The sequence below is a fragment of the Haemorhous mexicanus genome, chromosome 28 (assembly GCF_027477595.1).
Source record: "Haemorhous mexicanus isolate bHaeMex1 chromosome 28, bHaeMex1.pri, whole genome shotgun sequence".
NCBI classification, from domain to species: Eukaryota; Metazoa; Chordata; class Aves; order Passeriformes; family Fringillidae; genus Haemorhous; species Haemorhous mexicanus.
In genome coordinates, this window is record NC_082368.1 from 3,606,783 (window position 1) to 3,629,532 (window position 22,750).

At 55.5% G+C, this 22,750-nt stretch overlaps 1 protein-coding gene across 8 annotated transcripts in view; it reads left to right on the forward strand.

Annotated features, from left to right (window-relative positions):
• The window catches only part of ZNF385C (zinc finger protein 385C), a 63,679-nt gene that overhangs the window by 15,398 nt on the left and 25,531 nt on the right, over window positions 1–22,750 (forward strand). For 5 of the 8 annotated variants that reach the window (XM_059869591.1, XM_059869592.1, XM_059869598.1 and 2 more), the window contains exon 2: window positions 5,976–6,224. The exons of 1 other annotated variant lie outside the window; for it this stretch is intronic. In XM_059869591.1, the coding sequence (XP_059725574.1) occupies window positions 5,976–6,224 (249 nt within the window). Of the gene's footprint in view, window positions 1–296; window positions 504–5,975; window positions 6,225–17,332; window positions 17,446–22,750 lie in introns of those variants that run through there. 2 more of the 8 variants (XM_059869594.1, XM_059869597.1) reach the window with 2 other exon arrangements.

The following is a 22,750-nucleotide window of genomic DNA, read 5'->3' on the forward strand; positions in this document are numbered from 1 at the left end:
GGGAATTTTCTGCCTCCAGCCTGAGACAGCCCCGTTCCCCCATGTCCCCTGTCACTGAGAGCTGCTGTCAGGTGACAGCACCCAGTGCCTCTTCAGGAAGTTACAGAGGGGATTCTCCGTGCCCAGCTCGGAAAGCTGCCCCATTCCCCCATCTCGCTGTCACTGAGAGCTGCTGTCAGGTGCATCCGCCTGCTCTTGGCTCAAGGTGGCTCCTCCAGTGCCACCCCCTGCCAGCTGGCATGCCACCCCGCTGCCCCGCGTGACGCTCGGGGCTCTTCGGGACCCTGCTGAGCCACGGGCACCGGGACGTGCCGGGCTCTCGTCCGGAGGCTGCTGATGAGCGCTGATTTAGTGGCGATCGAACCGCATTGGAAGCGCTCCGTGAAACCCGAGCCAGGCGCCTGCAGCTCTCCAGGCACAGGGTGCGGTGCCCTGAGGTGGCACAAGGGCAGGAGCCGGCTGGGCTCGGCGGTGCCAAGGGCAGGGCTCTTCACCAGCACCAGGTAGGAGCCTCCTGTGCCAGGCTGGGGCGCCGGGTGCTGCCTTGAGGAGGGGTCGATGCTGAGCCCAGATGGGTGGGTGGGCTGGAAATCGCCTGTGCCGGTGGTGAGGGGTCTGTGAGGGTGGTGGGGATTCTGCTCCAGGGGGTCTGGGGGTCCCTGGTGGCTCTGGAAGGGGGCACAGCCAGGTGTGGCAGTGCATGGCAGTGGCAGGATGGCAGAGCTGCAAACCCTCAGGTGATGGGGTGCAGTGGTTTGAGTTGGGCTTGAGGTGTTGTGGCAGCTCTGGGGGTCCGTGCAGGCGTGGACAGGGACCATGAAACTGGTTCTTCCTCAGGGGGTTTGAGAGAATGTTGTGACAGCTCTTGGTGCCCACTTTCATGCCAACACTTTCTTTCACTTCTGTTTTTATTTACTTTGTGTGTACTCAGTGGGAGGCAAGGAAGGTGGATTCAGTAGAATGTAACCTAGTGAACTCAAATAAGAATTTTTTTCCCTCCAGATTTCTTGCTCTCTTACCAAGTTCATGCACTTTCTGTTCAGGTGGTGTTTTCCCTGATTGCTGAATGGAGAGATTTCCCAGTTAGCTCTTGTCAGGTCCCCTCAGCTCTGTGGCAAAGGCAGCTTGACCTGGGGGGAGGGAGGTTCTGGTCATGTGCATTGGCTCCCTTGAATTCAGTCCAAATAAAAATCCCATGGGACACAAGCTGGTGATGGCAGGAGGGAGCACGAGGGTCCCTGCTGGGGTGGGACACTGAGAGAACACCCCTGCACAGATGTGCATGGGAAATTCTGTCCAGGCTGGGATGACAGCACTCCCTGTGCTCAGGATGGCCTTTATTGGTCTGCCCCAGGTTATTCAGAATAGAGGAAATTATATATAAATAATGGGAATAATACTGGGAATAATGGGAAAGGACCTGACCTGCATCAAACCTGCTCCCTCATCAGGATTTTGTAGCTTGGCCAGAGCCCCACTGCCCTGCTGATGTATCTCATGCCCAGCCAGAGGCTTTTCTGGGGTCCTGTGGGATGCTGTGGGGTCCTGTGGGGTGCTTGGGATGCTGTGGGGTCCTGTGGGGTGCTGTGGGATGCTGTGGGGTCCTGTGGGGTGCTGTGGGGTGCTGTGGGGTGCTGCTTCAGCACAGTGTGTGGGCATGGAGCCACTTGCAGTGACTGCAGCCTGTGCTGTTGGTTGTGGTTTCTGGAGTTTGCTTTGCATTCAGGAGCTGAGTAAAGGATGGGTCTCCTTCCAAAATTCAGCAGCCAAAGGGACATCCCTTGTGAGGCCTTGGCTCTGAGGGAAGGGCAGCAAGAAGTGCAGGTGGCAGGGTGTCATGGGGTCCTGGGAGGTGCCATTGCTGCTGCTCAGCCAGGTCAGATCTGGCAGTGGTGGGGGAGTGGCAGCTCTGCCCCGTCCAGGAGAACCTTTGGAAGGCTACCCCAAAATTTGCAACTGCTTCTGATCCTCCTGCATGGAGGAGACAAAACCTCATCAGTCCTGGGGTGGGATGGGTGCTGGAGCTGGGATGTGGTGGCCCTGTGTCCTGAGCTGGGTTTGGCTCAGAGCCCCTGAGTGTCACAACCTTCACCTTGCCTTAGTTTCCCTCCTGTGAAAGGTAACAGCCCCCCACCCCTCAGCCAAAAGTTCCTCAATGTTTGCTGAAAAGGTGAAATCTGCCCCAAAGCAGGCGTCCCTCAGGGCATTGCCAGCCTGCACACGTGCCACAGCCTGTCCCTGTGACCTGTCCCAGCCACCAGCTACCCGTTTGTGGCCCTGACACATGAGAAGCAGAACAGGCACAGAAGAAATTAAGTGAATGAGACAACAAGTGTGTGTGCAATTAGGACAGACCTTCAGAAGCTGCCCCGGGGGCCAGGACAGGAGCTGCTGCCTAATCAGAGCAACAGCAGTGCCCGTTTTAAAGACGAGGGAGACTTTGGGGATACTTTGTCCACATAATGTTCCAATTTTAGCTCTGCGTCCTGGGATGTAATTGCATTAAAAATACCCGGGGAGGGGGAGGATGCCAAGGGCACCCGGCGACCTGCCTGGGCTGGCGTGTCCCCACCAGCGTGCCGCGTGTCCCTGAGGCCCCGGCTCACATTCCTGCTGCTGATCGTCTCCCAGATCTGCTTTCCGGTTGCTCTGTTAATGGTTATCCTGGGAAAGGCTCTGGTAGAGCCGCTGGGAACACTCCCGCTCCTTTGGGCTGGACGATGGATGGGGACACTCCGGGCTGCAGGAAGGCGCAGGATGGGGCTGAGACCCGCTGAGGAGAGGGGTGCTCACCCGTGGGGGGGTGAGTGGCAGTGACACTGCCTTCTGTCCCCGTTGTCCCCGGTCCCCGTAGTCCCCGCTGTCCCCGGTCCCCGTTGTCCCCGGTGGCGGCTCCGGGACCGGCGCGGAGCGGCGGCGCCACCGCGGGGCTGCGGCCGGGGCTGCAGCGAACCGAGCCCGCCCCGGCTGCCCGGTGAGGCCGAGAACCGAACCCTCGGGTATCCTGCGGGGGGCTGAGTGCTGAGCCAGCACCACCAGCGCGGTTTTGGACAGCCTGAGCCGGAGCCCCCGGTGCGGTCCCTGCCGGCCCGAGTCCCGCACGGGCTCCGTGCAGCCGTGCCCAGGATGCCAGGGACGTCCTGCAGGGCACCCTTGGGTGCTGCCCGGCCACCCACAGACGCCGCGGCCCCTGCCTTGGCCCCTTGCCGTGCCTGCGGGTGTTTGTAAGCCGCAGCTGGCAGCTCCGAGCCGGTAACCGGATCACCGGGCTCGGGTGACCTTCGCGCCTCCGAGGCTGCTCTGGATGTCCCAGCCCTCTCAGCCATCCCAGCTCGGGTCGGGCAGCAGGAACGGTGTCCCTGCAAGGCAAAGGCTGCTGGAGGGCTGTCCCCAGCTGACCCCGGGCTCTCCATGGGCAGCTCTGCTCTGTGGTGTCGCTGGGGCTCTCTCGGGGTCTTTGCTGCTCACAGTGACCCCGAGATGGGTTAGAAAGTCTCTTTTTCCAGCCTGGCCATCGAAGAAGGAGTCAGAGCTCTTCAGTTCTTGGTCTCAAGGTTGTTTATTTTTTCTTAGCTATAAAATTCTTTCTCCTGTCCAGCCGAGGTCCTCTCAGCAAGAGAGTCAGAGGCACTCTGCCTGCCCCAGGGCACTGTTATCTTTTTATACTAAAAACTACATGTACAATATTTACCATAACTTCCCAATACCCTATCACCTATGTTAGACAGTGAGCTTCTACTCTAAACCAACCCAAAAGTGCCACCATCACAGCAGAAGATGGAGGCCAAGAAGAAGAAGGAGAAAGGCTGGACACACCCAGATTCCTCCATCTTGCCCCCTGAACCCCCATTCTAAAACCCAAAAAATCTATTTTTCACCCTGTGATAAATTCACTGACATTCTACCTAAACTGTCGTGGCTTGCAGATCCTCATTTAAGGTTGCTAATTTGCTCCATGGGTCATAATCAAAGTCACAGGTGTCTTGGGCTCTGTGCCAGGGTCTCTGAGCCCCCTGGCAGGGGTTTGGGCAATCCAGGAGAGCCAGAGGGATGTCCTGAATCCTGACAGGGCTCCAGCTCATGGTGCAAGTTGGTCCCACAGAGCCCCGTGTGTCACTGTGGGACACGAAACAACATGAGCACACCCACTGCTGCTCTCAAGGTGAAAAAAGGGAAGTTTATTTTCTGACTCCAACATTTATAGTTTTCCAAAAGTGACAGTGCCACCTCTCCAATGACACTGGACAAAGCAACAGTCTATCAAATTTCTCTTCTTCTATAAAAGAATGCAAAACAATAAGTTATTTACAGGAAGTGGGTGAGAAAGTTTGCTACAAGAGTGTAAACATCAGAAGGCTTAGAAAATCTTAAAAAATCAGGGTGACACCCCATGTTCACCCTGCTGGTGGTGCCAGTGCCAGTGCCAGCTGTTCTCCTGCCATGCTGGGGACAGGCTCTGGGGCACCCTCAAGTCCTGCCAGCTGAATCTCCTGCCTGCAGAGAGCTGGTTCCATCCTAGCTCTGCCTTGGGCCAACCCACGAGTGAGCAGAGAAACTTGGCCTGACACAAGGAGGGTCATCTGGAGCTGGAAACTTGGAAGAAGTGGGTTATTCTCTGCTCCAGGGAATTCTCACCTCCTGGGAATGCTGCTGGGTCACCAGGATATTTTCTGAAAAATCCCTTGGCCAGGATTTTTCTCCTGAGAAGCTGAGAAGCCTCAGAAAAGAAATGTGAACAATAATTCTCTGATTGCTTGGAATGTGGTCTGGAGGTTGCTTACCAACAAGTGCATCTTAGATTGGTTCCATGTGAATTGTTTTTAATTGATGACCAATCCCAGTCCAGCTGTGTCAGGACTGGTCAGTCATGGATTTTTTATTATCATTCTTGTCTAGACTTCTGAGGTCTCCTTTCTCTTTCTTTAGTATAGTTTTAGTATATAATTTCTTATAATATAATAGATATAATAGATATAATAAATATAATAAAATGAATAGAGTAAAAATATAATATAATATAATATAATATAATATAATATAATATAATATAATATAATAAATATAATAAATATAATAAATATAATAAATATAATATAATATAATATAATATAATATAATATAATATAATATAATATAATATAATATAATATAATATAATAAATATAATATAATAAAATAATATATGAATCAGCCTTCTGAGAACTTAGAGTCAAATTCTCATCTTTCACCTCGTCCTGGAGATCCCATCAACTCCACACTGCTGCTCATATCTTCTTGCCCAAATGCTGTTGCACTTGCTCAGGGATCCCCCAGATTCAGACAGACACAGGTGTGGGACCTGTGTTGGGCTCTCGTGCCTCACCTGGCATCCCAGTATGATGTCAGTCACGCCCAGTATATCCCAGTTACCTCCAGCATGCATCCAGTCATCCCTGGTTCTTCCAGTTTGTTTGTAGCATGATCCCAGTTTCTCTCAGTTGCTCCCAGGAGCCCAAAGTGTAATCCCAGTTGCTCCCAGGAGCCCAAAGTGTAATCCCAGTTGCTCCCAGGAGCCCAAAGTGTAATCCCAGTTGCTCCCTTTCAACCCCAGTATGAGCCCAGTAAGCTCCAGTATGATCCTTGTCACATGCCAGCACTCCCAGTGTGGTCCTGGTGTAATCCCCGTTACTTCCAATCTCTCCCAGTATGGTCCCAGTTGCCTCCAGCTAGATCAAGCCAGTCAGTCCCAGTATGATGCCGTGTGCTCCCAGTTGCTCCCAGTCCCCCCAGTATGGGGGATGATGTGCATGGTGTGTTCCCAGCCACTCTCAGACACCCCCAGTGCTAATCCAGTCCCTCCCAGTATGATCCAGAGATGACCCCAGCGTGCTCCCAGCTGCTCCCAGTCTGAACCACTTGTGCCCCACACGGCGCCCCTTGCTGGCAGCCGTTCCTGTCCCTGTGTCCTCACCGCGGGTCTGTCCTTCCTCCCGCAGGCATGAAGCGCCCCCTGAGCCCATCCCACAGCCCCGAGGGCGCAGTGCAGCTGGCGGAGGAGGCCAGCTGCCCCCCCAGCCAGCCCGAGCAGCGCATGAAGAGGGAGAAGAAGCAGCAGTCGTTCACTCTTTGCGAGGTCTGCAATATCCAGCTCAACTCAGCTGCCCAGGCGCAGATCCACTACAACGGCAAGTCCCACCAGAAGCGCCTCAAGCAGCTAAACAAGGGGAAGATGCCAGCAGCCCAAGGTAGGAGCCCACCCAGCAGGTCCAGGTTGCCCAAAGGCTGCCCCTGCTCTGGCACAGCTGCTCCCTTGGGCTCGTGGAAAGTTTGGAGGCGCTTGGTTTTGTCACTTGCTGGAAGTGCAGGGCTTTCGGTGCTCAAGTGGTTTTGGGGCCCAAGAGGCCAAACTGCACAGCAGAGGGATGGACACACGTGGGTCTGTCCATGTGCAAGCGTGGCTGTTGCTGCTCTGTCTTTGTGGGTGTCTCCTTGAGCTCTGTAGATGGTTTGTGCAGCGGGGACAGGCGTGCCCAAGGCTGTCAGGTGTTGGGCTACAGGATGCTGCCCATGTCCCTCCAGGCTCCTGCTGTGCACTTCTCCTGTGTCTGTGCTGAGTTTGATCCAAAATGCTGCTGAGATGTCGGTGCTGAGGCCCCCTCACCTGTTGGCTGTGCAGGGATGCTGCCACGTGCAGGTGCTGTGCTGCTGGGCAGGAGCTTCTGCAAGGGCAAGGACTCACTTGTCCTCTGTGCCATCTGCCAGCATTCACCTGGCTGGGCCCAGCTGGCTGCTGCAGATTTTATGCACAAAAGCAGGGAAATGTGCCCAGAAATGTCACCCTGTCACCATGGCTGACCTGCTCTGCCTGAGCCTTTGGCTGAGGGATTGTCATTAGCAGCAAACCAAGGGAGTTGCACAGAAATCACAGAATGCCTTGGGATGGAAGGGACCTAAAAGATTCAGTGGTTCCCTTCTCCTGCTCTTACTAGAGACTGAGCCATAAATTCCTAGCATGGCAATAGTCATCTGTGTGCCAAATCCTGCCCTGGCTGGTGCTGGTTTTCTTTGGGTAAGGCCTGGGATATGCAAAGGAGCAGGTCTCTTCATTAGCATTACTGACAGATGGAAATATTGCCAGGTATTTTAATGGGGATGGGCCTCATAAATTCCATCCTGCAGCTTCCAGCTTCTCCCCTCAGTCTGGTTGTGGCCTGATGGGAGGCTGTCCAGGGATGCATTTCCTACTGAGCCAAAGAATCTTGGAGCATGCCAGTCTGCTCTTTGTGCTTCTGCACCTTCCCTGACCTCTGCCAGTGTGGCACCCTTGGGGCCCCGTGCTGCTGGCCCCACAATCTCTGCTCTGCCAGGCATGGCACAGTCATTCTTGTGTGTGCAGGGCTCTGATCTGCTTGTGTGGAGAAACTGCAGGCAGCAGCTGCTCCCTGTGCCTCCCTGTCCCTCCCGTTCCCGCCGGAGCTGACCCTTCCCTGCACTTCTGGTTAAAAATGTCACTTCCAGCGTTGTCACTGTGAGCCTTTCCCAGCCTCCTGAGGTGGCTGGGAGCTGACTGATGTGACTCCTGTGCCACTTGATGCCACATGTGACCCCCCAAAATGCAAAGGGGACCAGCCCTGTCTTAGGACAAGTGCAGGACAAGCTCCTGGCTGGGCTGGCAGGGCAATGGGGTGCTGGGAAAACCCTGCCCTGCCTCATCACACTCCTTCCCTTCCCAGATCTACACCTTAGGGTGCTGAGAAAATCCATCTGCCTGCAGTCCTGGGAGCTGTCACCTCTTCTTGGCCAGCTGGGCTCAGCCTGGCAGACAGGAATGGCCAGCACAGGTCCCCAGTGGCGTGTCAGCACTGGGGGAGGCTTGGGAAGTTAAAGACAGTGGATTAAATGCAGTAATTGAGATCGACAAAGATGGGCTGTTCCTCTGGGCTGGAGTCTCTGCCTCATGCTGACACCTACAGCTACATCAAAGGCAGCTTCCCAGCCAGCACTGAGTCTCCCTGCTCCCCTCTGGCTCCTGGGATCTGTTCTCCCTGCACAGGCTGTGATCGCTGGTGTCTCGTGCAGCAAAGCTGCAGAGGAGCAGTGCTGGCAAACATGCTAATTGTGTCATTGCAATTCATTAGCTCTGAGGCAGGAAGCCTCCAACTTAAAAACAAATTATTGCTTATTAGGCTTTTCGTTTTGCAAGGCAAGCCCCAGACCCTTGCTGTCCTGTGTGGAATCGTGCTGAGGGTGGGGATTACATACTGGGGGGTCACAGATGAAAGACGTTTTCGTGCCGCAGATGCCAGTTCTAATCCAACTGGGTCACGAGTGATTTAATTACTGCCTGTGATTTCCCAGGGAGCCCAAGTGATCTCAGTTTGCTCTCAGAGTCCTCGGGAACCAAACCAGAGCCTGGTGCTGAATGAGCAGGAAGAGCTGAGCCACCCCAAAATGGGCTGCAGGGACATGGACAGGGGGCTGCTGCTTCCCCTCATCCTGGATCATCTCTGGGGCTGCCATCACAGGACAGGCTGAGCTGGAGCATTTCCAAACTTACACCCTGATCCATTGCTCTCCCCAAAAGTCCTTTCCACCAGTGTCTTGAAAAAGTCATGGGATGCACAGAACAGCTCGTGCATGCTGCTGCCAGGGCGTTGTCTTTGGGCTCTGCCAGCCCCCACCTCCCTGACAGGCAGTGGGAACACTCCTTTGGAGCACCAGGCTCTGGATTCCCTGGCAAATCTGAGCTGACAGCAGCCCATACCCCTTTGGCCAGGCTCTGTGGGAAGGACACACTGTTCAGGCATCTCCTGTGCCCAGGGGGCTTCACACAAGCCCCAGCTCAAACCACTTCTCTTGGCTTTGGAGGCTGCTGAGCTGCTCCCCCAACCCAAATGCCAAGGCAGGGCCAAAGCACCTGGAGGCAGCTGTGCCCTGGGGCTGATTTTTATCACAAGCTCTTCCTCCTCTCCAAAATCCATGGAGTTATGCACCCTGACCCTCTCCCTGCCTGCCCAGTGCTGTCACCCTGCCTCACACTGGGGCTGCCTGGTGCTGTCCCCCCCTCGGCAGCACAGCCCTGCAACAACAGCTCCTTGCAAAGGAAAAGGTCCTGGTTTTCCCAATCATGCACTGAAATCTCTGTCCATGCGTGTTTGGGAGCAGAGAGGTTGGAGATGAGCAGAGAAATCGCTGTGACAGCTTCAGCATCACTGAGCAGGGCCCCTGGCAGGGGACATGGGGACCCCAGGGGAGCCTGGGCTGCTCTGGGCTCAGAGGGGGCTGGCAGCTGCTGGTGGGATTATCTTGGGTTTCACAGGGGGTCCCAGCTCCCTGATTTTGGCAGCTGGCAGGGAACCCACTGCCCTGGCATGGCTCCTGCAGAGCTGGGGGGCAGTGCCTGAGGCACTGAGGCTGGGCTGTCGCCTGCTGCACTGACCAAGGAGCCCGTGGTTGTGCTCTTGGCTGCTCTGGAAGAGCCCTGCTGAGAAACAGCTCCTGAAAACCACCCAGAGCAGCGCCTGGGGTGGAGAGCAGCAGAGGGAGGGGAGCTGGTGGGTCTGACCATGGCACTGGTGGGTGTGTGAGCCCACTCCATGCTGCTGCTCCCTGATCCTGGGCCATGTTCCTTTTCCATGACCCAGCTCTGTGTGCTCTGGCACTTAATTCTCAGCTGCTTTCCCTCCTCCTTCCCCCTCTGCTCTCTGCTGTGGCAGCCTTTCAGCTGTTCATTACCCAGCAAACAGTGCCAGTCCCTTTCAGCCACGTTCAGCTGGGCTTTGTCTGCAGTAATCCCAAGGTATTGATTTAAATTGTTTGCAAACATGTGGGATTAGGGTCTAATTGGGACTAATCGGGGTGCAGCAGTCATGTCACTGCTAGGTTGGGGCTGGGACATTCTCACATCTGCCCTTGATGGAGCTCCCAGCCTTGGTGCTGCCAGGATCTGCTCCAGCAATGCCAGAGGAAATGTTTTTTTCTTGCTTCCCCTGCATGAATTTGCTGTTCTCCTGCTTTTGGGACAAGTTTGGCAGGGACAGGCTGGCATGGGAGCCACTTCATTGTCCATCACCAGGTACCCTGGCAGCACATCAGGCTCTCCCAAACTTCCCAATGGCAGAGCCGTAAAGGGGATTTAACATTTGGCTGGGACAAACCCTGCATCTGCCAGGTGCTGATCAATACCTCGTGCCCAAGCAGCACCAGGGTTCAGATTTGAAGCTTCTGTGAATTTATGAAGGACAAACAGACGGAGTCCTCCTGCTCCATTGGCCTCAGCTGCTCCCATCAGCTGTGAGCAAAGATGAGCAAAAATAGCTTTTCAGATCAGATTTGAATAACCTGGAACCTCAGTGGGAGAAATAGAATGGCTTTTTCATGTCTTCAAGATGCTGGCTGGGATCAGGAATAATTTGAAGAAGCTCAATTGGGTAATTGTACATTTTCCTTCCCCCTGCTCACTCCCAGGCTTCTCCCTTCCCATTGGGGTGCAGGGATGTCCCCTGGGGCTCCTGGGGCAGAGCTGGGAGGGCTGAGAAGGGGGAGGATTTACCCCTGCCACTGGGAACTGGCAGAAAAGCCCTGTTTCACTAAAAGCTCTTTTTTTACCAAAAAAATCCCCCAGTTCCTGTGGGTGCCATGTGAGAGGTGGCACATGAGCCCAGACCCTGCACATGGATCCAGAGCAAACTGCTCCCTTTCTAAATCCTCAGAAAATACCCCATTAGCTTGCTGTCCCTCTGAAAAGCCCAGCTATTCAGCTTTCTGTGGATTAATAACTGTAGCATAATTAATCTCTGATTTTATTGAGCCAGTAACTTCAAACAGGAAATGAATTGATCAGTGGTCAGCTTTGCCTTGAAGGTTTTTGTGGTGTGGAGCCTTCCCCACCAGGACTCTGACCTCTGGCTCTGCACCCCAGTTCTGGTCAGAGCTTCAGGGATATTTTACCCTGACACACTTATTCTAAAAAGATCTTTTAAATTTAAACTCTTACAGAGAAGCTGCAGGGCTTTTCTTGTGCTGCTGGGGCATGAAGGAGGTGGGAGCCTCCCATGGCAGGGGCTTGGGTGCTCAGGTGGATGCTCCAGCTTAAGAAATATAGAGACCAAGCCAAAATATACCAAGATCAGATAATATAAATCAAATATCATCTTTCTGTGGGCTGGTGGGGGCTGCCTGGGCCATGGGGGTGTCAGGCTGCCACTGATGTGGTGCTGGCAGAGGCTGTGCTGTGCTGCTGGCAGTGGAGATTTTTCCCCAAAAAAAAATCAGTAGGAAGTTGCCTCGTGTTATTTTTAAGCCCTGCAGTTGTGAGCCATTCCTCTTTCATCGTGGATTTTGCTGTCACTTGCTTCCAGTGGGTTTGCTGTCAAGTTGCCTCAGTGAGTGTTTCAGGGCCACTCAGCTCAGGGCTGCCACGCACGTGACATTAATTAGAAGTGGATTAAGAGCAACGAGGAACACGTAGCCATGGAATATTTCACAATTTCCCATGTAGCATCAGCTCAGCAGATTTGGAAGAGGAAACCTGGCATTTGTTTTAAGCAGGGGGAAAAAAATGGTCAAAGCAGCAGCTAAACTGTGAGCGTGTCCCAACTTGGACCTGCTGGGCCCTGTCCTGAGGGAGCTCTCAGCCTGAAGGAGCCTTTCCCAGAGCTCCATCAGCAGCTCTGAGCAGGGGGTGAGGTCTCTGGGATGGGGTGATGTCCCCTGGTGCTGGGGATGCTCTAGGGTCAGGCTCTTGTGGCCACCCCAGGCATTGGATCCACTTTGGAGGGCTCAGCTTTGCCCCCGAGCACTTGGGGGCTGCTGGGCTGCTGTAAATTGTCACCATGCTCTCTCATCTTTGTGATTAAATGATTAATTAGCTGATCACAGGTGCAAGGGGCTGTATCTCAAACATCCCCGTGGGGACCTCAGCACCCCCGGGGGGCTCTGCTGTTCTCGGGGGGAGGCAGCCACTGTCCTGCTCTGACACGGGAGAGAGAGGAGATCCCAGGAGAGAAAATGCTGATTTCATAAAGAAATAATGGAGGAGGAGCATTGTGAAGGTTAGGGAGTGAGAAGTGGATGCTCTCTCGTGTACCCCAGTTGTGATACAGATCTGCAAGCCTGGGGAAGAAGTCCTGACTTAGCCCTGCAAGGAACACCCACAAACGTGGAGCTGTTGGCACAGCGAAGATGTCATGGCTTTGTCCTCTCTCCAGAGACAGACCCACGAGCAGAGAAAGGAGGGAGCTGCGAGGTCTACCAGGAGTGAAGGGAACACTTTGATCAGATTTGTTCCTGTTCATGATCTATTTATTATGATTATTTTTAAAAGGACTGTGGTGCCTCTGGGAATAATTTGGACTTTTGGAATGAAATAAAGCCAGGTCTTTGATGGGTAAAGACCAGGATGCAAAAGAAGAGGGGGATGAAGGAGATGTGGGGCAGGGCTCCTCACTGACAGCACAGGGAGAAGGCACAACACACCACGCAGGAGGAGAAAGCCACAAACAGTGTTTTGGGCAGCATGAGCCCAGAGATGGGAATGGGAACTTGGAGCAGGGGAAGGGAGGATTAAAAGGAGAGTATGAGCATCCTGCTGCATCCCACAGTGCATCCCGCAGCTGCATCCCGCCGCCTCCCGCTGCCTCCCCGGCTGTCACTGGGGATTAGGGGTGCGGGACGGGCAGGTCGTGCCCGGGCTGTGCGTGCGAGAGCAGCGCGGCCGCCCCGTGCCCCGGCGGCGTCCCCAAGAGCACCGGGACTGACCGGGGGGGACTGCGGAGGGCTGAAGGGACTTCTCAGTGATGGAAAGGCAGCTCATCCCCCTCCGGCATCCAGCCTCGGGCTCCTCTCCGTGCCCGCTGTGCGTGTGTGTGTGTGTTTGTGTGCACACGCGTGTGCTGCTCGCCCGGGGACACGGGAGGAGCGAGGGCTGGGAACCAGGAGGATGGGGAGGGGAAGGGAGGGGAGGGCAGGCAGGGGGTTGTGGGTAGTGTAGAGCTGTCACTGTGATTTAGGGTCGGCTGCTTGAACTGTTTTATGTTCCCAGACAGTAAGTCGTAAGCAATATAAAATTCTCTCTGAAGAGATGATCTCCCCTCGTCGTGCTTCTGCCTCTGCCCCAGAGTGAGCTCTCCTCTCCATAACCCCGTGGTGTCAGTGCAGAGGGAGAAAATGGGATTCTGGCTTTTGGAGCCATGTCCACAGCCTGGGACTGGGGATCCAGGGGGATCCAGGGCCCTGCTCTCTACTCCTGGTGACGCTGGGAGCAGAGTGCTGCAGAGCTCTGGATGAACTGGCTCTGAGGGATTGGTGTTGGTAGCTGTGTGTCCTTCCAGCACAAGGACTCTGGCCTTTCCCTGCAGCCTCCCTGGGCTGCCCCCAACTCTGCTGTTGGAGCTGTTGGAGTTGTCAGAGCTGTTGGAGCAGAGCTGTCTCAGCCTGCAGGCACTGCCTGCTCACCTCAAACTCAGTTCCCTTCCCATTTCATGCCCCTGAGTTATCACTGCTTTTGGATAGCTTGCCCACAACACTGCTCCAGCTCACCTTTGGTATTTTCTGCAGCCACAGATTTACAAGGAACAGTTTTATTTATCTGGCTGTTGCTGTGCCAGCCAGAGTGTCTCGGTGTGGTCTGAGCTGTGGCACCAAAGTGTTTGCCCAGATGAGCTCCCTGGGCACCAGCAGCTCCTGAGGGGCCAAAGCTAAGCAGGAACCTGATGGACAAGGCCAGAGACACCAACACCCCGGGCTAATTAAGCACCCAGCAGATTTTGGGTAGTTGGTTCCATGCCAAACTCCATATGGGCCCCGTGGCCCCCCAGGAAATCTGCATTGGGCTGGGGGGGAACCAAAGGGTGGTGACAAGGTGGAGCCCTCTGCCCTGTCCCTTCCAGGAGGGCCCTCCTGAGTTAGATGGAAAATCTTACTCTCTCTCTCTCTCTCTCTCTGAAACTATTTCCAGGTGTAATTTCCACCCCTTTTCTTGATAATTAAATATTTCTAGGTCATCCAGTTTCTCCACCCTATTCACAGACGTGTCCTGGATGCCTTTGTAATTAGCCATCTCCCTGGGAAAGATGATGAAGGTGGGAGGCATCATTCCACCACCAAAGCCCTGCCCACCCTGGCTCATCCTTGGGGGTCAGAGCTGGGGGTGTGTGTCCCCCAGGGTTGCCAGACCCCTCCACTGACACAAAGCTCCCAGGTTTGCTCTGCATAAAAGCAGAACTCTGCAGGAAGAATTCATTAAAAAACCGGGGATTAATAAAAAAAAAATATCTGGGTGGGCACGGTGAACTCAGCAGTTTGGCAAGTCTCTGTTTATCAGGGGGGACGGTGAGCCACAAACCCCATTCTCTTTGTGTGGGAAGCCCCTCGGGGGGAGGAGGATTCAGCCCTTAAAAAATGTTACTTTAATCCTGAGCAAACTGAAAGGTCAGCCTGCCTTCCTGGGCCGGCAGGGATGAACCGCCGGCGGCTGCTTCAGCCCGAGCCTTCTGCTTCTGAGGGGGCTCAGGTTACAGAGCAGAAGAAAACTGATACACATCCTCCAGGTGTATCAGTCCTGATCCTATCTGGCGTCTTTCACCCCCAAATTATACCCTAAACCCTTGGTGAACAAAGTCAGCCAGAAAGGCTCTGGAAGGCTCAGCAGATTGGGCAGGGGAGCAGTTCTGGCTGGGCTTTTATCCCTGTCTCCCTGCTCCCTTATTGATGTGTTCATTGCCCAGTTCTGGTCACTATTTGCCAGGCTGCCTCTGGAGTCTAAGGCTGGGAAGAGCCAGTCCTGACACCCCTCAGCCAGCAAAGAATTTAACTCTGCCCTCTGTGGGGTTCAGAGTAATCCCTCTGTTGTGGTTCCTGGAGTCTGTTGTCACAAAGAACCCTGTGAATTGGTGACATTGGTGGCACAGCTGAGCCCGAGCACCCTCCCCTTCTCCCTGCCCTCCCTCGTGCTTTAAGCCACCGGCAGGATTTGAGCAGACCTGCCCAAGCAAGCCCGGCTTAATGCATGTTTGGGATTTGCCTCTCCCGGGGTGGGTGTGATGAGCTGCAGGCTGAGGGCTGGGGCCTGGGGCCGTTTCACAGAAACCCTCTGGTTCCATCCCCACCCTCTTGGGGTGCTCAGCCACCAGTGTCCCACACGTGGACATCAACCTGTGCTGGAAAGTGGTGACCACGGGGGGCTGTGGCATCTGACCCGTGCTGGCTCTGGGGTTTTTTTTAGGGCCTCCCACAGGAACTTGTTGACACAAGCCCTGGGCCCCCTTCTCAGCCACTCCGGGGTAGATTCTCCAGCAGCTTCATCCCACAGAGGAGGTTGTGGGGAGCTGCAGCCACAGACTTTGCTCCCTGGTATGGGGGGCAGCTGGCAGCACCACTGGGAGGGGGATGTGGGTCTGGACCCTGGGGGAGGGTTTGTGCTGCTGCCCTACAGCAGCGCTGGGGTACAAACATAGCAAGTTATGGACAAATATGGACAAATATAGCAAGTTATGCACCGGACGGACCCACAGGGCCGAGCTGGGAAATTCCAGTGCTGCGCTGGGCTGGGCTGGGCTGGGAGAGCCGGAGGCGTTAATGGCCAGGGCTGTAATCAGCACCTGCAATTAGCCTCAGCTCCAGCTGGCCTCAAAGGCTCGGCCACAAAGTGCAGCATCCCACACCCCGTTCCAGCCCTCCGTGTCACTCCAGCTCCAGCCCTTTGAGCCATAGCGATGCCGGCCAGGACCTGCTGGCCTGGCTGGGATAATGCAGCATGAGCCACAGCTGGGAGAGGATTTATTGGGGGAATTGCTGGGGAGAACTGAAGGAGCCGGTCAGGGCAAGTGGAGGATGGAGCAGGGATCAGGGCTGTACATCAGTCCAGGGGGGTTGGAGGTCAGGAGATGCCAAACTCGTTCATGGCTTGTGGTTATCCCTGGGAAAGGAGAACAGCATCGTTCTGGGATGGAGGAGCCCCCTGCTCCACCCAGTCTTTACATTTCCAGCTCCCTCTGCTCGACGCTGCTCGCAGTAACACCAAACCCCTGATGACATTAAACAAATTAATATGGGGTTTAAATAGCCTGCGGGGGGCCGGGCCAGGCGTGCGGGGCCAGCTGTCAATCCCGGATTAGCGAGTGCCCCGGCTAAACTTACTGCTGCTGTTAACGACCCTGACAGCAACACCCTGCCCGCGGCTCTGCCAGTGCTGCCCCGGTGCCAGCCGAGCCAGGGAGAAATCAGGGAGAGAGAACCATGGTGTGCCCTGGCCCTGCAGCAGCACTCAGAGGGGTCCTGATGGCTTTAGCGCTTTTCAGTGCACCAAAATTCTGTAATTTACCCCAAAAGTGCCCAGTGTGGCTGTGGCACATGGGAAGGGACTCGGGCATCTCATGGTTTAAAAGGTTCATTTTCACTCTGTGTATGGCCCAGCGGTTTCTGCACAACTCCTTGTATTGTTTGACTTGAGAAAAATATTTCATTCCTTCCTTGTTCTTGTCTCCCATTCAGGGAGGCAGGGGAGGTGATTGTTTCCCCTTTTCACAAGCAGGTTTTTCATTTCCCTGTTTAAAGGGCAGCGATGTAAGCAAGTCATGAGCCTCACCTCCCGAGAAGAAGCCAAAAATCAGCACAGAGCAGGTGCTGCCATGAGGAGCAAAACAGCCACAGTCCTTGCTGAGGAACTGATGGAAAGGGCAGCAAGCATGAAAACCCCAATCGTGGGGGGCTGAGATGAGCACCCCTGTCATGGGGGGCTGAGCACCTCAGTCAGGGGGGGCTGAGCACCTCAGTCATGGGGGGCTGAGCACCTCAGTCAGGGGGGGCTGAGATGAGCACCCCAATCATGGGGGGCTGAGCACCTCAGTCAGGGGGGACTGAGATGAGCACCCCAATCATGGGGGGCTGAGCACCTCAGTCGTGGGGGGCTGAGATGAGCACCCCACCGCGGCCAGGCTGCCCGTGTCCACTCGTGTCACCCCCCAGGGGTTGAGTTAGACCCTTCCAGCACTCAGGGCTGGGACTGAACGAGCAGGGACCCACGGCCGCTGTCACCAGGCAGGGACACGGTCCCTGCTGCCGACGAGCCTATCCAGGGGTCGCGGTGGGTGACTGCCGCTGAGTGTCCCCTCCCCGACCCCACAAGGACATCTCACCCCAAAGCAGTCACCTGAGAGGACTCTCCGAGAGCCCGGGGGTGCCGCGGAGCCGTTCCTTCCCCTCGCCCCAAGTTTCGGGGTTCGGGCAGCCCCGGCGCGGGGGCGGCTGTGCGGGGAGGGGGAGCGCTCGGTCCCCCCGCCCATTTCCACGCTGATACCCGGCACCTCCGGCAGCTTCTCCCCCCGCGGGGCCGAGGCGGGGCCGGACGCGGGGCGAGGGGCGGCGGGAGCGGGGCTGCGCCCGCCCGGCCCTGCCCGCAGCTCTGCCCGGCGAGCGGGAGGCACCAGCAGCGCGGAGGCGACGCAGCCGCATCCAAAATGCTTCTAGGTGGGTGAAACGCAACTTTCCCGCAGCCTCATCTCTCTCTCTCCCCGCCGTCCTCCATCTCTCTCCTCTCCATCGCTCCTTCATCTGCCGGTCGCTGCTCGGGGTGCAGCGGGACCGGGGCAGCCGCGGAGCTCGGGGGGTCGGTGGGGTTCGAGGGGAGGGGGCCGGGGGTGTCGCCTCGCCGCTGTCCCGGGGCTGCCGCTCCCCGCACGGCCCCGGTTTGAGCGCTCCCGTCTTCTGCCGGGTTCCTTCGGCTGGAGGAAAGGGCACTTTTCGGCGTCCGAGCTGTTCTTCATGGACAGAAAAACACCGAATTGGTTCTTATTCTGCTGGTAGCTCGGCGCAGACTGTGTGTGTGTGGGGGGGGAATTTCTTCTCCACTTGGCGATTTTGGCCACTAACTTAACTCTAAATAGTGAAAGATTGAGGTGGGTTATTTACTGTGGGAAGGAACCCGGGGAATAAGCGGTACTCAAGGAGTCCGGGCTCAGAGTGAGGGGCTGGGAATGGGCTCGGCATCAAACTCAACTACTGATTCACCTGTGGGGTCCCCATCCTGTTCCTAGCACGGCTTGGCACCCCAAATTATCCTCATGAGATTTTTCTTGTTTCTAAGCAAACGATGTCGTTCCCATTCCGTATTGCCGTTCTGCCTGAAAACCCCGTTAAAGCGCTGCTCGTGTTATTTGCATCAGCTGAGGCTGTACCCTACACCCACAAAATGGTCCCTCCCCGCCCAGCACACAGGCAGCCTGTTCCCTCGGCTCCCAGCCTGCTAATCCTAATTACTTACGGGCTTCAAGCTGAGTTTGACTCACTGCATCTTATTGATTTTTCCCAGGGCTGCAAAAAGAGGAGGGAAAAGGTTGTGTGCTGACGGGGCTGGATTTTGCCCTTGCTCTTTGTCTGGGTGTCAGCTCCAACTTGTGTTTCTGCTGCACCTGCGACACAAACGTTTGTTCGATGCTGTTTGTGTGATGTGAGGCTGGGGGAGAGTGAGCAGCAGTGTCCTTGTGAGGGTGGCCAGGGGCAGGTGGAGCTCCGTGGCCAGGCTTGGAGCAGCGGCAGCGAGCAGAACGTGACGCTGTTCTTGGTTCCTGTGGATTCGGGGCTGGTAATTTTAGTGGTTTTGTTGTTATCAGTGTTAACTCTGCAGAAGGTGCTGGGGAGGGAGCGTGGCCCCTGGCTGCTGGCAGGGATGGGGCTGGCACGTCCCCGTGGGCAGCAGTGCCACATCTGTGTGTGTGTGTGTGCTGTGCACATCTGTGTAGGCACGGGCACGTCTGCAGGCTGCCCTGCACTCTTTCCTCTGGCAACATTTCCTCGTGCTTGCCCAAGGGCAACCAAGCCAGGAACATGGATGTTGTTAGCCTGGCACATCAGTCAGGTGCTCATGTTGGGGTGCCTGTCTCCCATGGATCAAGCTGGCCCCAGCCGAGTCCTGTGGATCAATTTAATTTTTCTAATAGTTTGAAACACAATCTTTTCTCTGAAATGTCTTTCCCTGTCTCTCTGGAACGTGTAACACTACTCGGGCTATTTATCTGGAGTACTTGTCAGGCAAAGCAGGCTTAAAAGACAAACTGAAGTCCAACTCCAGAGCTTGCTTTTCACTCTGTGGCCTCAGATATGGAGGAAATATTAAATACCCACTAAAGCTTCGATTTTGACCCTGCAGTGTCTTGGGCTCACTGATGTTGCCCATGCCAGGACCATATTGCTCCAGGGGGAAGAACGTTGTGCTTTCATGGTCATTCCAGCCCTCTCAGGACTTCTGGGGGTGACAGTGTAGGGAGCCTGGCCCCACTGAGCTGCTGGGTTTGGCTTTGGGGCTCCTTTGGCAGATGGGACCGAGCTTTCCCTGTGCTTGTTTTGGGTGGATTTCCCTGTAAATGCAGCAGTTGTTTTTATTACTGGGGCTTGCTCCAAGCAATGTCCTGGGGGGACACATCTGTCCCTTGGTGTCAACCCTGAGCAACACTGGGAGGGGAGCATGGGGGGCTCTGACCTCCTCCAACAGCCTCACCCTCCCCTTCAGAGTATTTTTAGACCAAGCTGTCATCTAATCTTGACCTCCAGGATGATGTGGGCTAAAAAATATCACTGCATCTCCAGCCGAGATAGAATTCACAAATCTCTTCAGTCCATTTTTAATTATGCCTCACCTTGCAGCAGCCATGAACTGCTAACAAGTATTTTGAGCAAATGTGAACTTTTTTTTTTGAAGTTTCTCAGTGCTGAAGCTCCTGGCAGGTGCTGGTGGCACTGAGGCTTTGATGGTTTGTTTCAGCACCCACCTGATGTCCCTGAGCTTGTAATGACTGCAGGGGCTGGGGATTTAGCAGATTGCTTTTTTTTTTTGCCTTTCCTGAGCGGGATGTTGGAAGGAGTGGGCTGGCTGCTCCCACTCTGCTCCAGAGTGATTATATTAGCATGGCCTGGGTAGGAGTGGCGGAAATTACAATGAAATACTAGAGGTAGGAAATAAAAATCTAATTAAAAAATAAGGACAGACGTGTGTCATCTCCCAAACCCTAGGCAGGACCATCCTGGCCATGGGGCAGCCGTGGTTGTGTGCTTCAGCTGTTGGGGAGCTGTGCTCAGGGAATAGTGCTGAGGGCAGAGGGGAGGCAAAGGGCTTTGGTCTCTCTAAAACTTGGGAGGGGAAATATGCGAGTGGATTGGGGTTTGAAAACTCTCTTGGTGCCCCAGGACTTGCCCTCCTGAAGTCTGAGTTGCACCCTTGGGGCAATTCCCCTTTTCCACCTACCCAAGCAAAGCTGGGACTGGATGAAGCTCACGTGGTTTCACTGCTTAGGGGGGTTTTGGGGACAGCTGTGACACTGTCACATGCAGTGCTTTGGGTGTCACCACGGTGGTCTGTGTGCTCTGGCATGTCTGGGAGGGCACTGCTAGGAGGGAACAGCCCAGCAGGGATGGCCACGGGCTGGAGCCTGGCTCTACCACTGACCTACCTTGTGGCCCTGCCTATGCCACTTACCCTCTCTGAACCTGGCTGTCTTCTCGTGGGTCCTGGCTCTCTGGGGGCTTGGTGCCAGCCCAGCCCCAGCTGTGTGAGGGAGGCACCTGCCTTCAGGTGCTTCAATAATAGAAATCATTAATTTTCACTGCTAATGGAAGAAACGCTGCACTATGAAAAATGTGCGTTGGCTTGGAGGCAATTCAAAAGGCTGGTGGAGACAGGAGCCCCTAATTTGTTCCAAATTGGTTATTTCACTGGAATGGTGAGAAAGCATCAATCTGAGGAGCTTTTCTCCCTTTTCATTTCTGTCAGCCGTTCCTCGGCTGTAATGAATTGCACTTGGCTGCAATTTTTACAATTTAAACAGTGTCCAGAATAAAGGCTGAACTGATGGGGGGCTCTGGTGCACTCCTGAGCTCTCCATCTCTCAGGAGGACCCTGGCCTCCCCCCCACCACCCAGAGAGGGGTGGGCAGGGGAACCCAGATCAGGGTTCAGTGTTTGCCACCTCCCTTCTGCTGCCTCCAGTCAGGATGAGCCCAAATCCCTCCTGAGCCCCTGTGGCAGAGGTTGGTGGGGTCTTGGCTGGGCTGCCATGGCCTGGCAGCACTGCTGGCTGTGACACAGGGGACACTGAGCTGCCTGGGGTCTCTGCTGGGGGAGGCATCCCTAAATGCTGCTTTTTCAGATCATTACCTGGCAAATGGGGAGTGCTGGGAATTAAAATCCAAAGGGAGTTGGGCTCAATGTTTGTGGGCAAGGGAGGAAAAGATGCTCGATAGAGCAGGACTGAGATCCAGTTTTGCTCTTCAGCAGCTGGTTTTGATATCAGTGCTGTGGGGTGAGGTTCCCTGTAGCTCCTGGGGAGAAAGATGCAGCCTAGCTGCCTGCCAAGGACCAGGTGCATGGACTGGAGGAAGCCCAGGGAGCGAGATCACCCTGTCCCTGCTTCTGCTCCTTGACAAAAGGGCTTTGCCCTTCTCAGCTGCTGCTCAGAGGAGCCTCAGCCCAGAGCTGGGGTCGCCAGCGGGGAGAGATGAGGATGTTCACCCCCCCTTCCCCAGCCCAGCTCAGTAATCCTGTTGTGGCCATGTCCAGAGTTTGCAGGAATGTCATCTGAGTTTATTTCAAGGCTTGTTCCCTGCCAGCTGCAGTCACGCAGCTGAAGGTTGTGACAAAGCTGTGCAGGGGAAGGAGGCACGAGGCTGCATCCTGCAAGCTGGCAGTGCCTCTGGGGTGTGGGGGGGTCCCATGTCACCAAACTGGGGGGCTTCTTCTCCAGTAGCACCCTGTCGTTCCCTAGCTATGCCCACTGCCCATCCAAGCCCCTGCACAAGGACCTGAGCGTGCTGGAGCCAGAGTCTTTGTGCCCACAGCGGTGCTGGAAGGGCAGCCCCAGCAGAGGAGGAGCAGCCCCCTGGGTACCCTGAGCTGTGCAGGAGAGCTGGGAAACGCTGGGGTCCCCCAGTGTGTGTCCCATCCCCTTCTCTGCATGGGAACATCTCCCCACGTCCCTTCCAGCGTCTGCACATCCTGCTGTCCATGTCCCTGCCAGATCCGCCCGTCCAGGCACCAGCCCGGGGGCTGCAAGAGTATTTTTAATTTGGCTGAGCTGACACCGTGCCGGGTGCTCTCTCCCACATGAGACAGCGGCTCCTCGCAGCCTTCCCCCTCCAGCACTCACGGCAGGGACTGAACCGAGCTGTCACCACCTGCGGGAGGGGTGCGAGGGATGCAGACGGGCAGCTCCGTGAGTCCTCCCTCCCCTGCACGCTCCCCGCTCATTTTGGGGGCTGGCGCAGCTGGGGTTTGGGTGCAGAGGGTGAGCAGGGTGCTGGGTTTTTCCTAGCCCGTGCCCTGGGATGGATGGGAGGGCTGGTGGAGCAGGAGAGCTGGGGGCTGAGCAGGGATGGGCTCCCTGGGGTCAGCAGCTCTGGGAACACCAGCACCTCCGCTTCCCTGCGGGAACAGCGTGCGTCATTTCCCCGAGCCTGACTGGCTTAGAGCAGGGATGGAAACAAAATCTCATAAATATCTTTGGACTCGGGGATGTAAACATTTTTTGGGGTAATATGGCTTGGTTTGGTCTCTTCTGTTCAGCTTCTTTTAGATGGAATAAGAAACCCTCAGGGAACCCGTCCATGGATGTGGGGCTGGAGGGCAGGAAGGGGTGTCTGGAGCATCCCAGTGGGAGCTGCTCTGGCTGCCCGAGGTGTGAGATGCCAGTGGAAACTGGGACTCAGATGGAAACTGTGGCTCATGGCTGCTGCCACCCTCGAGCCGTGGGGATGATGGATGTGCTGGTGCTCCGGGCACCTGCCCA